Source organism: Phocoena phocoena, chromosome 11 (genome assembly GCF_963924675.1).
Source record: "Phocoena phocoena chromosome 11, mPhoPho1.1, whole genome shotgun sequence".
Classification (NCBI taxonomy): Eukaryota; Metazoa; Chordata; class Mammalia; order Artiodactyla; family Phocoenidae; genus Phocoena; species Phocoena phocoena.
The window spans coordinates 65637053-65655971 of record NC_089229.1 but is presented as its reverse complement, the minus strand read 5'-3'; the positions used below and the strand labels follow the sequence as shown (position 1 = coordinate 65655971).

Below are 18919 nucleotides of genomic sequence, written 5' to 3'. Positions count from 1 at the left end.
TTCCCCCATACATTTAAAAAGTACTTAACATTTAAAAATACTTGCTACTTTAGCAAGTATTTCCTGGCAGTCCAGTGGTTAGGACTCTGTTATTTCACTGCCAAGGGCATGGATTGGATCCCTGGTTTGGGAACTATAAGCCCGCAAGCCACGCAGTGCAACCAAAAATAATTAAAAAAAATTTTTTAAATAAAAAGAACACTTGCTTTGTCTACATATTACATAGTCAATTTTAAGTGGGCTCAAACTGCTATATAAATAAATAATGTTCCTGGGCATTGCATTATAATTAAATCAACATCAAGTCAGACTGTATGTACTAAATCTGTGGTGTCAAGCAGGATTCTTTCACCAAATCCACGTACTTACAGGGAACAGCACTATGGGCACAGTTAGTGTTACAGCCACCAGGACGGCCAGGCGTACCATGAGGAGAGGGGTGTCAAATGTGTACACTTTGCTGTAAGCATGAAGCAATTCATCTTCAACTTCTCCTGCAAAGAGGAAGAGGAGAACGAGTTCACTAGGTGTAGTCAAATCGACACTGTTTACCGAAGACGTTTTATAGAAGGAACACGGTATAGTAGAAAGAACCCAGGTCTGGGAATCCAAACACCTCTGTTTTTATCCTGTCTCTTAGCTTATGAGCTACATGACCTTTGTTCAAATGAACAAAGGGGCCCTGAAGCTTGTAAAGTTGCAGGAGGTAATATAAAATTGCTAAGACTCTTCTCTAGGTCATTTGCATTGTGATAAATCTTTCTCTGCTATACAGAAGCACCACAAAACAGAGGACAGGCTGAAGGTCTTCTGGTTGAAAGGAATGAAACAGCCAAGCCTCATCAGCCTGTCCCTCACGTCTTGCCACCTCCCTCCACCCTCACCTGCCCAGTGAGCCCCGAAGCAGCTTCTCCAAACCCAGTATGGAAACTCTAGGACAAATGATATTTAACATGTTTTCAAACTCAACCATTATGACTCCATCGTGACACTGAAAGACATACTTCTGGGCTTTTTCATGATTTTGTTTGTCTCACTGAGTTGAGACTCATTGATTAAGTAACAAAGATGAATTAGTATGATTGTTATAGGGTCTCCCAATGAATACCGCTATAAGATTAAGATGCTGCCCTCCTGGAAAACACACTTCTTTCAGAATTCCAGGCATAAATGACAAGGAAATGCTTACAGAATCAGATGTACTCTGATTTTCCCATTACTCCCCTCAAAATCAGACAAAGGGGGTTAAAAATACTTTCAAAGGCATTGACCCAATTTTCATTAATTTACAACCAGCGAAGAGTTAATGCCCAATCTAAATCAGTGCTTGGTTAAAAGCCAAATATTAGTAAAAAAAAAAAAAAACAAAAAAAAAAACCAAGCAAATGGTGCCCCCTCCAGTCTCTTCCTACCCAATTTGTCTTGCAATCAATTTAATTCACCAAGTCAGCAGGGAAAAAAAAAAATGCAAAATATTAGAGAGGCTTATTTTAAAAACATAGTTATGTTGATAACATTGATTTGTGTTAATGTTTGATTCCCTGAAATTTGTCTGTAGGGCCATGCTTCGTCGAAGAGAAGAACAATTCTGCTCCTTTTGTGTCCTGTTAAGATGCCACAGAGGATATGTTTTCGGCATAATCAAACGTGGCCATAGTCACTTTGTTTTTTGATAGTACGTCCCCAGATCGAAAGGAATTCTGTCATGTCCTTTTTTCTTAGGAAACCATTCACTATAACAGAATGGAATGAGATAATCCAGAAAATTTGTATAATGCTCTAAGCCCCCAGATTTGACTTGACTGGTAAACAAGAAGCAGGTTCCATCTCAAGGACTTGGTAGTTTTTCTGCCATTTGCTTGGTAGTTAGTTATTCCACTAAAAGAGCTTTACAACATGCAATCTGATTCACTCTCACAGTATGTATGTAGCTTTAGATGGCTTAGAAAATCAAGCCAAAGAAATATCCTCTATCCCCTAAGGAAAATAATTAAATTAGAGGGACGGTTTTTACAAAATATGTGTGAATTCACAAATTATTATAACCTGTTAGGCAGCCTGGTTCAGTTTCCATTTGCTTAGGTCAAATGATGAGACTAAAATAGCATGTTAATTGAGAATGTGCACCTAGAGATCATGCTGTTTACTGAGAGTAATTAAAAGAAGTATACCTACCCGGATTAATGATCAGTCCAACTAGGATTTGCACAAAGAAAATGACTTTGACAGAGTGACCTACCATAAAAGGTTAGGTAACCAAAGAGGCCAGCAAGTAGGTACATGACGAGCATCCCCGTGATGGAAACATTTGACACCGTTTGCATCTTCCTCCGGGACCGACTGAAAAGAAAAAGAACACCGAGCTTTGGTTTTCTGAACAGATGAAAATATCACTACTTACAATTAAAATTTTAAAGATAATAAAAGAATGTGTGCCTGTGTTACTCGTTATAAAACCACATTTCTAGTGCAGAAACACAGCTTATTTAAATTTGCCTTAGGGAATTAGGGAGGATTTGTTTCCATTTTCTTAAATGCTACTTCTTTAGTCTTAGAAAGGACTATTTTCCTATATGAGGATCAGTTTATTTTATGTTGATAAGTATGCTTGTCTATTGAGTATTTAAGAATGTAATTAGCACAAAGGTCAAACTGGCTCCTAATGTAGAAAGACTTCATATTTCATAGTGAGATAGATTTGAGGACGAGAATCCACTAGAAACTGTACTCCCAGGAGTCCAGACAACCTGAAGCCTGATATCATTACCTGGACAGCTTCTGAAAACCATTCTAGAGGCACCTGACTGCTGACACTGGGGTAACTGCTATCACTTCTCTGTCTTTCGGCTCAGATCAAGTGTAGAGTAACTGTTACATGGGATTTTCCAAGTAAATCAAAGACATCAAAATAATTGAAAGTGCTCTATAAGTTTTTTAAGAGGTAAATCGGAATACATGGGGCAAGTTATTGTTATTTAGTGAGAACAAAGACTGAGGTTATTGATGTCTGGGTAAAGAAGATGAGCATTATAGGACCACCTCCCCTCAGGGTAAAGGAAGAAGCTGTTGTAGTGGGCTCAGACCCACTCATCCCCAAGGGCTTGTTAACAACCTCAAAGGGAAAAGAGTATTAAGGAATCATAGAATATCAGCTGGAAGAAAGAAGATTGTCTAACCAGTGTCTCCCTTATACAGATTAGACTATGAAGGCCAGATACTGGCACATCCCAGTGGTGGAATGTCTTCTAGGCAAGGGTTAAAGACTGACCATAGGTGACATCAGTGGCTTAGCCAGGCCACCCTAATCATAATTTTTGGTCTTCATGAGTGTGGGTCATTTCCAGTTCAGGTGACCTCACTTCTTCCCACCAATATTCAAATTCAAATTCCCCATGCTTGCCAAAATCCTTACAGACATTGGCTCATCCTCCCTCTGTCCTGAACCCCTCCCCTGATTCCTTAGGATGAAGGAACAGGAGAAAAGGAAGCAGTGAGGGGGCTGATTCACACCTTTGTGGTAAAAGCACATTACTGATGAGTGGTTATAGCATAAACCTCCTGTGAAGGCAAAGCTGTAAACCATGCTTGTGTATAAAGCACCTTTGAAAATAGAGCACATTTTCAAAGCAAATTAGAACGCTAAAATGATGGCTGCCTTACTCTTTGAGTTCACTGTAGATGGGAAGGACCTCAGGGTGGCATACAAAAGCAAATGCTAGGATGGGAATTGCATAGGCCGTCTGAAAAACAAAGACAACACCGCATGTTTAGCATTTCAACACAGAGAGCTACCCCCAGGCCATCTCAGCTAGTGAGATAAAAACTCAGAGGCCACGTTGCTAGGCTCTTGGAAGCCTAGACCTCTCACTTACCCGGGAGTTGAATACAAAGTATTTGGGCTGACACTTGTCATCACTGTGTGCTTCATACTCTACTCCACTGCCGTGAATAGAGCCCTTGGCCTGTTTCTCATCTAGCTCTGCAGGATTCTGGTGGGTGTAATCCATCATGAAGTTCACACCACCACTCTCAGAGTTGTTGGGTAACATCATCACATGCATTGGAGCTGTATTGTTGACTGTCAGATTCCCAACATTGTGATCCAGAACAGGCAGAGGGCAGGGTATTTGGAATTTCTTGTAAATCACCTAGACCCGGTCATTAACACAACAACAACAAGTCAGCCTTTTGAGGAAAACAATGAAACAAAAATCCCTGTGGGTGGTTTATGGGGTAGAGGTGAGGGAACTCTGCTGAGGATTCCTTTTAGACTAATGGACAACAGAGACTCCCTCTAGCCTCAGTCTGATGTAAGGAGTTGGAACTATGGTTGGCAACTCTCTCCCTTAGAGTCAACAAGACAGTATCTTGCGTGAATCTATCCCAAACTCCATGCATACTCTTCCATGAGAAAGATGATCATTTTCTTGCTACGTTGCATCTCTTTCATGTCTTCAAACTAATGAAAATATGGATCATCAGGAAATTCCCCCCTCCTCCTTTGCCTCTTTGGGCAAATATTATATACATTTTGGCATTCATGATATTAGCATAAATCCCCCCTTTTGGAGGGGAGAGGGAGTGGGGTGGGGAGAGGATTTCTTTCTTTAATTCCGCTGTGGTCACCTTCTCTTCATGGGTAGAATGAGTAAGAGAAAATGGCTGATTCATGTAAATATGGCTAATTCTACAGCCTACTCATTTATCTTCTGGGACTCCTCACTTATTTTTCCTCCACCTGTCTAAATACTGGGTTGTTGTCACATTTCTGCTTGAAGTGTTCCTTTCGTCCAAATATACATTCAGTATGCCTAGAACATACTATTAGCAATGGTCTTGACATTCTAACTCAACTATTTTGAAACTCATGACTGTTCTTTCCTCATTCCAAATTAGAAAACAAGGAAATTGCTTGTGATGCAAGAATATTTCATGCTAATGACGTGCTTGAACAAAAATGAGGACACCAATTCAGGCACTGAAAGCATCACACCCCTACCAAGTTACAAGGATCATGTCAAAAATCACTTACCACACTGACAAAAAACACCATGCAGGTAAGAGAAAATCCACTGGTATAACCAAGGTAACCTAGGGGTTAGCAGAGAAATTCCGGAAGGTGAATATGGCATCCACAATCAGCTTGCCTCTTGGAATACAAAATGAAAATAAAAATGGAAAATGACTTTACCTAAATTTTTAAGAAGAGAAAGTGGAAGAATGATTCCAACTGACACAAATATGACGAGGTAGTTGCCATTGACATACCATTCTCTAGAAAAGAGAGACCAGAACATTAGGATCAGAAAAGACCAAGTAGAATGAGTCTCTTGATGTTACAGAAAGAGCAGAAGACATACCCAGTATTTTCTTCAAGTCCCATGAACGTTCTGATTACTTCAGGTAGTTCGTATTTAATAATGAAGAGGTAGCTTGACATGGCTAAAATGGAAGACGTGAGAGCTTAGTGGTGGGCACGGCACCAAAGTCACAGGCAAGTTGTGAGAAGTCCAGGCCTTGGTACACCCCTCCTTCTCAGTAATTCCCAAAGTGAAAGAAAAGCCACCCACTATGTATTCTGTACTGTTTCCAAGTTCTTCTCATGAATAGACATTCGGCCCTTTGGCTCTTGCCTATGGACCTTTGCTAACAGTATCAATGCTGATTCTGTGTTAAATCCAGCTCTGAGGTTTTCAGAGAAGCTACAGTTTCAAAGTTTTTTTTCCTGGAGTCATACTGGATTGATAAAAAAAAAAAGTACAAGAGAGGATAGCTTCTCTAACCTTTGTCAATGAAGTTTTTTCTATATCCTTTGTCCAAATAAGAAATCATACAAAGTGGCAAAATTTCTTGAACGTCTAGATAAGTGATGTATGTGTGATCATGTACTCTTCTGAATACCTGATCTATAAAATCTATAAACCCTCTCCTTGGAAAAATAGTTATGCGTATATTCATAACATACAATTTTGCCTACAATTGTAGGGATGTATGCAACATCCCTTTCTCAAGTCCAACCGCTCAGTGAAGAATAATACTAATTTGCTATTTCACACGTGATCAAAAGACTCAATTGAAAATAAAACCGACAAGTTTCGCATTGCAAGGTTTAAGTGTGTGCTACATCCTTCTGGTGAATTTTTGCTAACAGACATTTGAAGCAGATATCTAAGTTGCAGATCGAACTATTAATAGTTTAAAAATATTTCCTTAATCTCAAATGAAAGTAATAACGGTGATAACAGTTCCCCACATTGTTTAGTTCTGCATGTGATCAGCTGAAAATCCACATGGAAGAGCAAGGTGCATCTTATCATCTTCATTCCACAGCTGAGGATATAAAAATTTTGAGAGCTTAACTGATGTGTCCAAGATCGCACAGCTTGAAAATGACAGACCACGTCAAAAATATAAGATCCCTGATTTCACGCCAGTGTGTCTTCTCTATTGTGAAATGAAATGATTTTTACAATACCTGATGTGTCTTCTGTAAACATGATTTGGTTAATCTTTACAAAGACCTTGGCTAAAGCTAAATCTTACAGAGGGTAAACAGAGGAGATATTTCTGATTAACTGGTTCAGCGAGGTACCATTCAATTTTAGAGCTATTAGTTGCTGACTCTCAGTGATGTCACCACTGTTAATGTGTTTGGTCTTCGAAAATTCAGAATGATCCAGACCTGTCTGGGTAATGTCAACATTATTCTGCTAATGGTCAGTGTTAATTTTTCAGGGGATTGAGAAAATTAAATGTTCTAAATGTGGAGTTGCTAAATACAGAAATACAAGTGATTTCTTTTAGGCCACAATAACCACTAATCACATAGAGTAACCAAAGTGAGAGATTTTCAGGAAAGGTGTATGAAATTTCATCTCACTCCCTGAAAGCCACACTGTGGGGGGAGGGGCGTGACTGAGAGACCATGTTATAGTTTATTCCATTGTTTAGAAGCATAATAGTAGCTATACTTGGAACAATAGACAATGCTGTTGCCACTCAGCCCGTTGGGCTCAGGGCTAAGCGTGTGTATGTCCAGTTAGTTCAGTGGTCCAAACAAGTATATTAGATCACCTATGAAGAGATCCTATGAAAGGCTTGATATTTTAAATCTTGATAAGGCTGAGAATTTGAACCAAATGTAAAGCAGTTTACTTGGTGGGGAATGGGGGACTTATATGCTTGGGACCCAATGCCAGTAAAATGAATGAAACAATTCCAGTGTTACTGCCGAATTCTACCCAGGGCTGTAGTCTTACTATACAAAAAATATGAAAGACATAAATACAAATCATTAAGATATGACTGATTTTATTTATCTGCCTACCAACTATCCGTTATCAGGAGCAGGTATAGTTGGATAAAGGTTACTAAAGAAATTGCTGCATTCTAGAAATGCTGGCTAATTCCAGTGATTTTATTAATCAAGAAGAATGACCTCCTTGCAAGATCTCTGTATAAGTTTATTGCAGCATTGTTTACAATAGTAAAAAACCTGGAAACGATCCAAAACTGTTCATCAAGGGATTCAGTACACCAATTATGGTGTATTTATACAATGGAAAGCTCAAAAGCCATTAAAAAGAGTAATATACAAAAACATTCAAGGTATATTGTTAAATAAAAAAAGTAAGCGGTAAATCAGAATTAGAAGATGATCCTGTTTTAACAGTAACAATCTATTTGTTAAATTTGTCATAGAGGAAAACCTGGCACGGGTTTTTCTAAGGATGATTTACATAAACATTTCTTTGTAATTTATATATTTATGTAATGTTTTTGTTTTTCACAATTAGCATATGTTTGTCTTATAATTATAAAAATGCCATTTAAAAACAACCAGGAGGGCTCCAGTGACATGGATATTGAATCCAAGAACTGGAGAGGAAGGGTCCATGTACTGAGCCTGTATTATTATGACACTGTGAGGATGAACTATTACTCTCAATTGCATAGGTGGAAAAATTGGACTCAGAGGTGTAAAGTGATTTTCCCAAGGTCATAGATAGTGACAGAAACAAACTCAAATTCAGGTGTTATCAGGCACCAAAAGTCTATTCTCTACTCATGGATTTTAAAATGTCTTTTAAAAAACAGTGACATACCAGATAAATACAAACAAGGCTAAGGGGGCCCAGAAGAGCTAGTACCTAATAGCCCAGAGAATGATGGATCATGGAGCAAACAGAGAGGGAGAGCCAGAAAATGTGTATGTGTTAGGTCTGGAGGATTGTAAAAGTAGGGGAACTAAATATAGTTTGTTATAGTATGACACAGGACACATAGGGAACAGATGATAGATAGATAGATAGGTAGAGAGAGAGAGAGAGAGAGAGAGAGAGATTGGGGTTTGTAGGAAAGGTATCAGAAAGGTAGGCAAAGGAAAGATGATGAAAACCCTTATATGTCAGACTAAAGAGTTCAAATTTTATCTTGAAAATCATGAGGGCATGCTGAAGAAGTTTATGCATGTGAGAAGCAAGAGTAGATCTGAATTTGGGAGAGTTAATTTGGAAGATGAATTACAGATGGAAGAGGGGAAACTAAATACAGGAATAACAGGTAGATGTCTACTGCAAAAGTCTGAACAGAATTAGTAATCACCTGAAGTGTGATAGTGAGACTAGAAGGAGAGGAGAGATTCAAAGGCTAAATAAGAGAAAGAATGGATAAAAGCTGGTATTTGATTGGATTGTCAGGGTTAGGGAGAGAGGGAAAAGTTTAGGCTGACACCCAGATTGCTGGCTTAAGAAACTGGATGCTGCTGGTATTGTTCACTGAAATGAAAGAACAGAAGTATAGAATAACAGGTTTGGGGACTGGGTAGGAGGTGAGGAAATAAGTTCTACTATGTGGTGATATAGTCCAGGTCGTTCAAGGAGACTTAGCCAGTAGGACATCTGAAATATGGGTCAAGATGCCTTTTGAGGGTCAAAGACACGATAGGACCAGTGAAGCTGGTGGGCATACATATCACCTGGAACACTAGTAAAAAAGTGTACTTCTCGGCTCTCCTCTGGAAGGGCTCATTCAGTAGGAATTAAAAGAATCTGTAGAACCAAGAAATCTGTGCTTTATAATGCTTCTGATGCCTAGCCAGATTTTTACCTTAGCACAATTTCTAGGGATACTCTACAGTGGGCTGGCTCTGTGCAGGCTGTGTCTCAAGGACCCCAAAATTTGGCTATGTGCCTCAGATACTAAATTTTCCCTTTTATGAAACAAACTCAATCATACATGTGACACATCAACTGTTTGGGCAATGACAGATATAAGCACTAATGCTTTAACTTTTTTTTTTTTTTGTAGTACGCGGGCCTCTCACTGTTGTGGCCTCTCCCATTGCGGGGCACAGGCTCCGGACGCGCAGGCTCAGCGGCCATGGCTCACGGGCCCAGCCACTCCGCGGCATGTGGGATCTTCCTGGACCGGGGCACGAACCCGTGTCCCCTGAATTGGAAGGCGGACTCTCAACCACTGCGCCACCAGGGAAGCCCAATGCTTTAACTTTTAAAAGGAATAATTAAAGCCATTTGAAATCAAGAAAGGTTTTATTTTATATTTTAATTTTAGAATTTATTTGGTAGGCTTTTATATAGTATTTCATTTCTTAGATATTGCTATTTTCAATTAAAGAGGGATTAAGGAACAATTAAAGAGCAAATCTATTTAGGAAACTCTACTTTTGAAATTTAAAAATGATAAAACAGCTATTTTTCTGTATTTAAAGGGCCTGTTCATTACCATTGAGTTTTCTTATTTCTTGAACATCTTTTTAGAAAGTTTAAATGGTTTGTTGAAAGCCAGATCCTCTTACCTCCAATGTTCTGCATTGTAATGGAAATAAAAGCTCCGATTTTCCCAGGCCATCCAAATGCCTTTTCACCTAGTTTTTCATAAATTAAAGATCCTATAATCAAAAATGAAAAGAAACTTGTTTAAAAAAAAACCATTTTAGTGACTAAAATATTTCTATGTAATTCTCCACTGGAGCCTCAAACATGTAAATAAACACCATATAGAAATTACAAACCCCAAATACGCAATCTCAAAAGCCATTACAAAATATGGTAAATGTTCTCCAAACAAGAAACGATGCCTTCATTCATCTTGGCTCCAGGCAGCAAGTCAGAACTGTTATTTCTATCATCCACCAAAAGTCTTTTTCTCTATTTGGCTTGAACCTGAGCAGGTTGACTTTCACTTGTCTCACTTGCCCAGATAACTAAAAACATGGAGAGACCATGTGATTGGGGTTAGAAGAAAATGAAATGTAAAATTGACCAACACTATCCTATAGGTATAGAGCTAAAGGCTGAAATACCCTTTAATGAGATCAAAATAGCATGTCTTAGGTCTAGGGAGTGGCATACCTCCTTCCTTCGCAGTCTTTAATAAAAGATGAACTGAATAGAGAGATAGGATTGCCACGGCAAGCAGCATGATTCTGCGAAGGGAATAGAGAGGAGACAATAATGTTTCTATAAAAAATAAGATGTAATATTAGATGTTACAATACATTATTACACTGGTCTTTCCAATCATTAACTTTCCAAGAGTATGTGGACTTGGGGGAAGCTGAAAAATTCTTTTCAGAACTCCACCAATGCCCTTAAATGTCCCAGAACTGGAATTGGCTTTATTTTATGGGCCAAAATGTACTATTGGAAGTTCCTAACGCACCTTTTTTAGTCTTACATTCTACCCAGTAGTAGAATCTGGTTTATAACTTAGATGCCAGATGCATAGCAAAATTAGCAAATACTTACTCAGCATATGGGTATATGTACACCATATCTGCGGGATATTCCCATGAACATTTATAATTGAAGGGCTATTCAATGACCTGACTAAACATTAATCTAAAATCTAGAAATACAGAAGTCAAAGCAAATTCTGAGCTCTGTTACTACTGAGTCTGCATATTAGATGACAGTGATCAGATGTGTGAACCAGAGGGTCTGACAATTGCCTGTATAATAGAGAAAACAGAGAAAGGTAAGTCTAGGGTGCAGGAAAACCTTTGCTGTATTCAGAAAAATCATTTCTGGTTCAGGACCCTCCACATGTCACCAGGCATATATGATTTCTTTATGTATACAGTGATCAATGCTTCTCCAAAAAACAAGAATTGGACAGCAAAAATAAAGAGTGTAGATAGAAGCATCTATATAATAAATTAATGCACAATACTGAACTTTACCTGAAATTAAAAAAAAACCTTATCCTTTGTTTAATATGATGAGAGCATACCAGTCTCCCCTCAATTGATCTAATTCTTTGGTAATTCCTTGGGAAGTCAATGTTACAAATGTAGATTTAGACCGAGTTACAAATGTTACAGCTATTCTAGCTCTATTGTACTCTTTGGTTTTTTTTTTTTTCACAAAACATGTTCACCAGAACTGCCTAATCAATGTCTTATTCATACATTTTTCCATATACATTATGAATTGACCTGTTTTTAAAGAATTATGTAATTCAGATTATATAATTTTGTTCCCCGGAAAAATAACAAGCGTACCCTGTATTTTAAATACATTTTCTGCTTTGGCAGAAAATACTAAAAGTAACACCAATGAAATCCTGTGTCACTTGCTGGGAATTGAGGGAGATTGCTGAATCCAGTTTGGGCTACTTGGATACACAAAACACACCTCATGATATCTAGCTATGTAATTGTTCTGGCCAAATTAATCTGCTAAATGTTTACAGGCCTGAAATGAGGCTTTCAGTTTTAAAAGTGGAATATTCTCCTGCCATGAAAATGAACTCTAGGATTGGGAGGAGTGTTTCTTTCTTTCTTTTTTTTTTTTTTTCTGCGGTACGCGGGCCTCTCACTGCTGTGGCCTCTTCCGTTGCGGAGCACAGGCTCCGGACGCGCAGGCTCAGCAGCCATGGCTCACGGGCCCAGCCGCTCCGCGGCATGTGGGATCTTCCCAGACCGGGGCACGAACCCGTGTCCCCTGCATCGGCAGGCGGACTCTCAACCACTGCGCCACCAGGGAAGCCCCCTAATTAATTTTAATGGTATGTGTAATTAGTAAGGAGAAGGCAGTCTTTTGTCTTAGAGATAGTGTACATTATAAAAGTGTACAACTATGCATATGAATATACCTCTAGCCATTAGGAGTCAGAAAATTTTTAAAACTTACTTTATTTCAAACATGGCTTAGAAAAGTAAAGCTGATATCAAAAGCCATTCAGCTAAAAAAATACGACACCTAACAGTTCAATCAAAGCACTGACATGATATAAATATTTATAGTTCAGCCCGATCCTTAGCCCTCAAATAGCTGTGTGATTACCTAATCATAAGTGATATTCAGAACACAAATAGCATATATTTATAATATAAATGTTGCATTCTTAGACAGTTATTTAAGACTCCAGCACTGCATTAGGGGTTGTGATCTGCATTCATACTGATGCCTTACTAACATTAGACTTTATTCTTGTGAAGCATTTCACTGCCACCAACTGTGTCTTTGAAAATACCAGGCTGTACGTAATGCACAGATGTCTGTGGCTGTCTGTCACAGACAATGTGGTGTCCATCCTCCAGGTTGGCTATGTGATGCTGCTACCACTAGGCAGCATTTGACCAAGTTTGGATAAAGTGCATTGGTTTAGGTATGAACTTTGGCCACTCTGCAAAAATCTCTGCGCCAAGCACTGTTTCTAGGTCTTGGGGATACAGACGTGCAGTGAGTAAAAACAGACATGGGCTCAACCCTTTGGAGATGATAGTCTAGCAAGGGAGAGAGACATTAACGAAATGAATCAGACGACCACACTAAAATATTAACACTGTGATGAGTGTCTAATGAGGTGGTTTGTCCAAGTCATGGAGATTGGGGGAAGGCATAACTGAGGTGAGACTGAGCTGAGTTATGAGGAGTTAACTAGCTGAAGAGGAAAGGAAAGAAGCTTCCAAGATCACGTGCAAAGGACCTGTGGTGAGAGGGAATGGCACCTTCATGGGATGGAGAGAAGGTCACTGTGCCCAGTATATCTTGTATATAGGGGCACAGGAGATGGGACCAGGGCATGCAGGACCCTGTAGGTCTGGTTTGGGAAGGGATGTTTTTCCTAAGAGTGTGTATAAAGTCAGATTTGCTGCCAGGAAAGATCTTTTAAATTATTAAACACCAAATTATTTTATAACGAATTACTTTGTAAAGTGGTTTCTATGGACTGGTAGGGCTGTTCCAGCAGTTTGGGGGATTGGGCACATAAACTTTCTGCCATTTGGTTAGGGATGGCTGGTTGAACAAGTATGATGATTAGACTGCTCTGATTACTTTTCGTTGTTGTTTTATTTAAAAGGAAGAGAATATGTTAATATTTTCTCAGATTATTCCTATTCACAAAGATCAAGCTTCAGATTAATTGAAAGGGCACCAGGTATGCATGGGCTTTGAACCAAGTGTAGATGTGTCCATTCACTTACATAAAAAGGATGATCCCTGTGTTGGCCATGGCATAGGACAGGCCCAGGATTCCACTGCCCATGATGGCATTACTCAGATTGAATGAAGACATTCCAAAGGAGGTGGTTCCAGGATGCTTGAAGACAAAGGGATGCATGATAAGCAAATATTTGCCAAAGGACAAAGCTTTTTTTGGATTATTCTTATCCTATATTATCTTTACTGGAGGAGACTACCATCCAATAGGGAAGATTAAGATAAAATCACAGTGAATAAAAGTCATGACTCAACTTCAATAAAAGTGTATAATTTTCAGTGGAATGTAGTACTTGATTTAAGCAGGGGTCTCAGTAAAAATAAAAAATACAAGTTGAGTAACATAAAGAAGGGAAAGCATGTAGGATTGCAGATTACATTTGGGTTAGAATGATTTCTCCAAAAAACAAATAAATTTCATAAATGATTTATGCAGCCATATGGCGAACAGGAAAAACAAGCCCTGATTCCAGTAAGGGCCTGAATAAACAGAGAATGTGCTGATCAAGGCTTGGAAAATTTCAGTCACTTTGTTTTCGCACAGAGACCCAGGTAGATCAGACATCCTCAAGTCCTGTTTACTGCCAGAGAGCAGAAAGTCACTTACATGTTCATCGTCATAATCTGTCAGCTTCTTTTTCCCCAAAAATCCATTTGTCAGAAATTTCTGACTTTCAGCATCTTCATTAGTAAATTGACTGAACACACACACACACACAGGAAAAGAAGACAGTAAAAACATCTGGTAAATGCTCTGAGTTATACTTATGTTTCAGGTGATCTGTCACTGAATTAGGAGAGGAAAAACAAGACAGACTTTTTTTTCTCTTCTCCTCCACATACTACTGTTCCTTCCAGACCAATGACTGAGCCCCATTTATGAATATACTTTGGGAGGGAGGGAGAAAGTTATGAAGGAAGAAAATATTTTTTTAGTTGGGATCTTTTATAAGCCACATTTCTTTTTCACACATTGACTATGCAAAAAAAAAAAAAAAAAGAGAGAGAGAGAGAGAATAATTAGAGCAAATTTTGTTGCCATTTCGAGCCCTCCCAAAGAAAGGGAACAGAGTAGTGACTGAGTTTTCTCAACTGCTAATACACCATGATCAGAGGATCTTATTAATTCAGTAAATATTTATTAAGTGCCTTGGCAATGTGATCCCATCTCACTTGATGCTCAAATGTCTCTGTGAGAGAAACTTCCATGTCTCTGCTCTAAATATGCAGCGACTATGGCTCAGAAGAGTGAGGTAGTGTGTCCAGACACACCAGATCCCAGGTCTAGGGTCTCCCACAGTGCCATGCAGCCCTGGGCAGGGCACTGTAGCTGGTATTTTCCTCTTTTTTGGTTCCACCTTTTTATACACATATCCCTTGCTGGAAAGGAGTTGGATGGTAGCTCTGTGCTGTGTTTGGTTGCGTGTGTGTGTAGTTTAATTACTCTGAAAATGTACTTGAATTGTTAGACAATGAATGAAACTAAGAAAAACATTAAAGAAATCCAATGAATTAGTAGAAGAGTTGGGAGGACTTTAAGATGTCACTATCCATGGAACATTGTGACTGTGGTCTACTTGGTACAGGCTGGAAGCTGCACATCCCCTGACAGTACTGGTCGGCTCCTGGAGCTCTGTGCCAGAGGTTTTGAGGGTGTGGATCTAGTACCAGTCACATTTCCGAAAGGCTTGACTAATGGGTTCAGCTGCCACCGTTGCATTTTTTTTTTTTTTTTTTTTTTGCGGTACGCGGGCCTCTCACTGTTGTGGCCTCTCCCGTCGCGGAGCACAGGATCCGGATGCGCAGGCTCAGTGGCCATGGCTCACGGGCCCAGCCGCTCCGCGGCATATGGGATCTTCCCGGACCGGGACACGAACCCATGTCCCCTGCATCGGTAGGCGGACTCTCAACCACTGCGCCACCAGGGATGCGCCACCAGGGAAGCGCCACCAGGGAAGCCCCACCAGGGCAGCCCCACCACTGCATTTTGACACTGCAAAATATCACACAGGCTTTCTTTTTGTTACAGGAAATGCTCAAATATGTATGCTTAGTTCTTAAAAGTGCTTTATAATTAGATAGATCGCAACTTTAGGGCATTTCTTGCATGAGAAAGTAAAATAAAATGATTGGAGACTATTTTATTAAAATAACCCTTAGAAATATAAACGGGGAAAATAATTATTTTAGATCTGTACAAATGATCTCTTATAATAGAAGCTAATTCTGAATATACCTTATGAGAAAGAAGGATAACAAGGTTACTTTTTGAGAATAGAGAACAATATTAAGTGTAGATAGAACGAGCAGACAAAATCATAAAGTTTTGTGTGCTTTTCTAAAACTCAAGAAGTGGATTTTCTTGAACCTCATGGTGTACAAGTTAGGAACATATCCTGTCATGTTCCTCCTATTTCTGGAAGGACGTATAATGCCCTCAGATGTTGCCTTCTTCCATCTCTGCACTTCTGCACTCCCCCTCCCTTTTGTGCTTTATTTTAATGTCCGTAGTTAATATACTTGCTATGTGGAGACTGGTACACAATGTTCATAGTTGGAAACGGAGACCATAAAATGAACTGGAGCCCCAAATGGACCTAACGATTATAAAAACAAAAGTGTCATCTAGATTTAAACTCTGGAACGTCCAATGTTCTATTTTAACCTTAATCAATAAGTTAGAATCCTTTAGTCCATGAGTAATTTTTAAATGTTTAAATGTGAAAGTAAATAGACTTTCTCCTTTGAGGCATTTGCATGATCTTATTTTGGCATGAGATGAGTTGTAGTCATAAAACATGCCAAGATTGTATAAAATATACAAGAAATGTCCCCAGTGTCTTCAATGATTTAATACCAAGCCCAGCATATATTGAAAACATAAGTATAATGATTCCAAATAAATGTATTATGTTGAACTTCCCTCTAAATTTACATTTAAGAGATCTATCCAAACATAAACAAAACCCATCTTTTTAAAGTGATCATACAATTGCAAAATGATGACCCACTTGAGTCAGCAGTTAAAAGCTAGGTCACTGTAAGTGTTCCAGAACACATTATCTGAAAATAACAAAAGCATTCTTGCTCTTTCCATGACAGCTTTCAGAGGACCAAATGTCCTGTAGGACTGTTCTTAGGACCATGTCCCCTTCAGCTCTGCCACCTCCACAGAGCTCATATCTGTGTGCATCCTTCTCAGAAACAAAAGAGCCCTCAGATTTGATCAATTTCCTGAGGGTGATGAAGTGGAGGAGGAAAAAGAAAAGTTTACAGAGTATCACCTATCTCAAAGGCACTCACTTAATCTTCAGCAAAGTAGGCGTTGGTTTGGCATTCTGCATTTTCCACTGAAGCTCAAAGAAGATAACCATCTTCACCAAGATCAGGTAACTCCTCTGCAGATTCCAAAGCCCTGGTTCTACTACATTGTGCTTCCTCAAGGGTCACCTAACTAGAAAGCATCATATTTACATCTCCAGAGTCTCTCTCGTCTGACAACACTAACGGTTACTACTGCGCTGGCTTCTTGGAGGAAGAGCAGTGCTTCCTCCCGACACCCTTCCTGGATGTTGTGGATGCAATAAGACGTCTCGGTTTGAGGATAATATTCTCTACTTCAGACTGAGATTTGGTCAAATATTCACTTCTGAATGTCTTAAGTCGTGCATAATTTGTGTTATATAATATTTTGTGAGAAATTAATAAACTTATCAAATAACAATTGTGCAGCTACTATGTACCAGGCAGTACCATTAACATGTTGTAGTGGCATCGTGAACATCTGGACAGGGAGAGGTTACGCAAAGCAGGGGGTGGTCACTTCTAACTGGGGGAAGGCTTCACAGGAGAACTAACATTGAGCTGAGTCTTGAAGGATGAGTGCAGTCAATAGAGAAAAAGGGTAAGGTAAGTGGGTAATACTAAAAAAAAAAAGGGCATTTCAGGCACACAGAGCAGAGTTAATGAAGGAACAGGAGCTCTGAGTGGCTCCACAAGGCTAGGAAAGAGGGTACAAACAGGGAGCAGGGCAAGAGATGGACAGGAGAGCTAGATGAGGGCCAGATCATGCAAGGCCTTATATGCCAAGCAATGTATGTATAGTCCAATCTTTCTCCTATAGCTAATGGGGAACCACTGAAAGGGTTTACCCAGGGATAGGACATAAGTCAATTTGCAATTGTAAAAGATAATTTTTGCAAGGGATGTGCAGGGCTAGTTGGAAGAGAGCAAAATATAAGACAGGAAGACAAATCAGGGCTGTTCTAGTAGACAGGTGACAGATGATGAGGGCCTGTAATAAGATGACAATAGAATAGGTACAGACAAGTGGGTAGATTTGAAATATTAATGAGGTAGACCCAACCAGATATAGTTGAACATTGGATGTGCAGTTTCGGGGAAAGGATGAGTCAAAGTTGACACCAAACATCCTTTGATTGAGTTCCTAAATGATAGTGATGACTTTCACCAAGATGGGTTTGCTTGAGGAGGGACAGAGTTTGAAGGGAATGGCAGTAGTTCAATATTAGACATCACAAGTTTGACTTTATCAATGAGACAATTCAGACACATGAGTCATCCAGTAGAGATATGTAGTAAACACATCTGTGAGTTGAAATAGAAGAGGAACAGGCGGAAGATATGGCATATGTTCAGTGGGTGAAGCCTGATGGCTGTGAATAAGCTTGCTCATAGGACACTTTTAGCCAGAGAAGAATCCCTGCAGAACTCTGGAGACGTAGCAACACTTACAGGGCAGTCAGAGGAAGAGGAGCCTGAGAGAATAGTCCAAAAGGTAACAGAAGTGATAGGCTAATATCATTTAAATTATTCTATATTATTAATAGGGACAAGAACACTGTAACTGCAATTCTAAATTAATCACACAAAGGATTAACATACAATAATAATATAATAATGTGTACTTCAGGATCAGAGAGTTGATGTGCTAACAGCAAAGTCATTATTATCTCTCGAATAGGTAATAAATCCTATTTTTCCCAACAAAAACCTTGTTTTCCATGTCCATAAATGTCTCTTATTTTTCCATGGAACCTGGTTATTTTAACCCCATACCTGCTCATTGCCGCCTTTTCTAAATTTCCCATCCCGGTGTAGCTATCTTGAATACTTTCTCCACTGATGCTCTCATCATCAGGTTCGATGTTGACATTGCTCAGTTCCATGGGATCCATTTGAGCTGTCAGCGCTTTCTTGTCCACGCACAAGCTCCTTCAGTGTAAACAAGATACTGTACCTTCAGCTTGAGGCTCTTCTACTTGGAGTTATGTTCAGAACACTCTGTTCTGCACACAGAACACAAAATAAATCATTATAATTTACTTTAAATTAGATAAATAAACACTAGTCACCTATTTGTGTATGTTCTCTGTAAAAACATGGAAAGGAAGTAAACTCCTAAAAACTTCACATAAACATGTCCCCAG

The 18919-nt window shown here is 39.2% G+C and overlaps 1 protein-coding gene across 1 annotated transcript in view; it reads right to left on the bottom strand.

Moving 5' to 3' along the window:
* Window positions 1-18667, bottom strand: part of SLC38A4 (solute carrier family 38 member 4) — a 28303-nt gene extending 9636 nt beyond the window's left edge. The window contains exons 1-12 of the mRNA XM_065887757.1: window positions 18549-18667; window positions 14077-14167; window positions 13454-13569; window positions 10374-10447; window positions 9818-9910; window positions 5361-5442; window positions 5192-5274; window positions 5033-5091; window positions 3873-4148; window positions 3661-3740; window positions 2240-2340; window positions 370-494 (exon numbers count right to left, since the gene is read on the bottom strand). Of these exons, the coding sequence (XP_065743829.1) occupies window positions 370-494; window positions 2240-2340; window positions 3661-3740; window positions 3873-4148; window positions 5033-5091; window positions 5192-5274; window positions 5361-5442; window positions 9818-9910; window positions 10374-10447; window positions 13454-13569; window positions 14077-14167; window positions 18549-18667 (1299 nt within the window). The remainder of the gene's footprint in view (window positions 1-369; window positions 495-2239; window positions 2341-3660; window positions 3741-3872; window positions 4149-5032; window positions 5092-5191; window positions 5275-5360; window positions 5443-9817; window positions 9911-10373; window positions 10448-13453; window positions 13570-14076; window positions 14168-18548) is intronic.
* Between the last annotated feature and the right edge of the window lie 252 nt (window positions 18668-18919).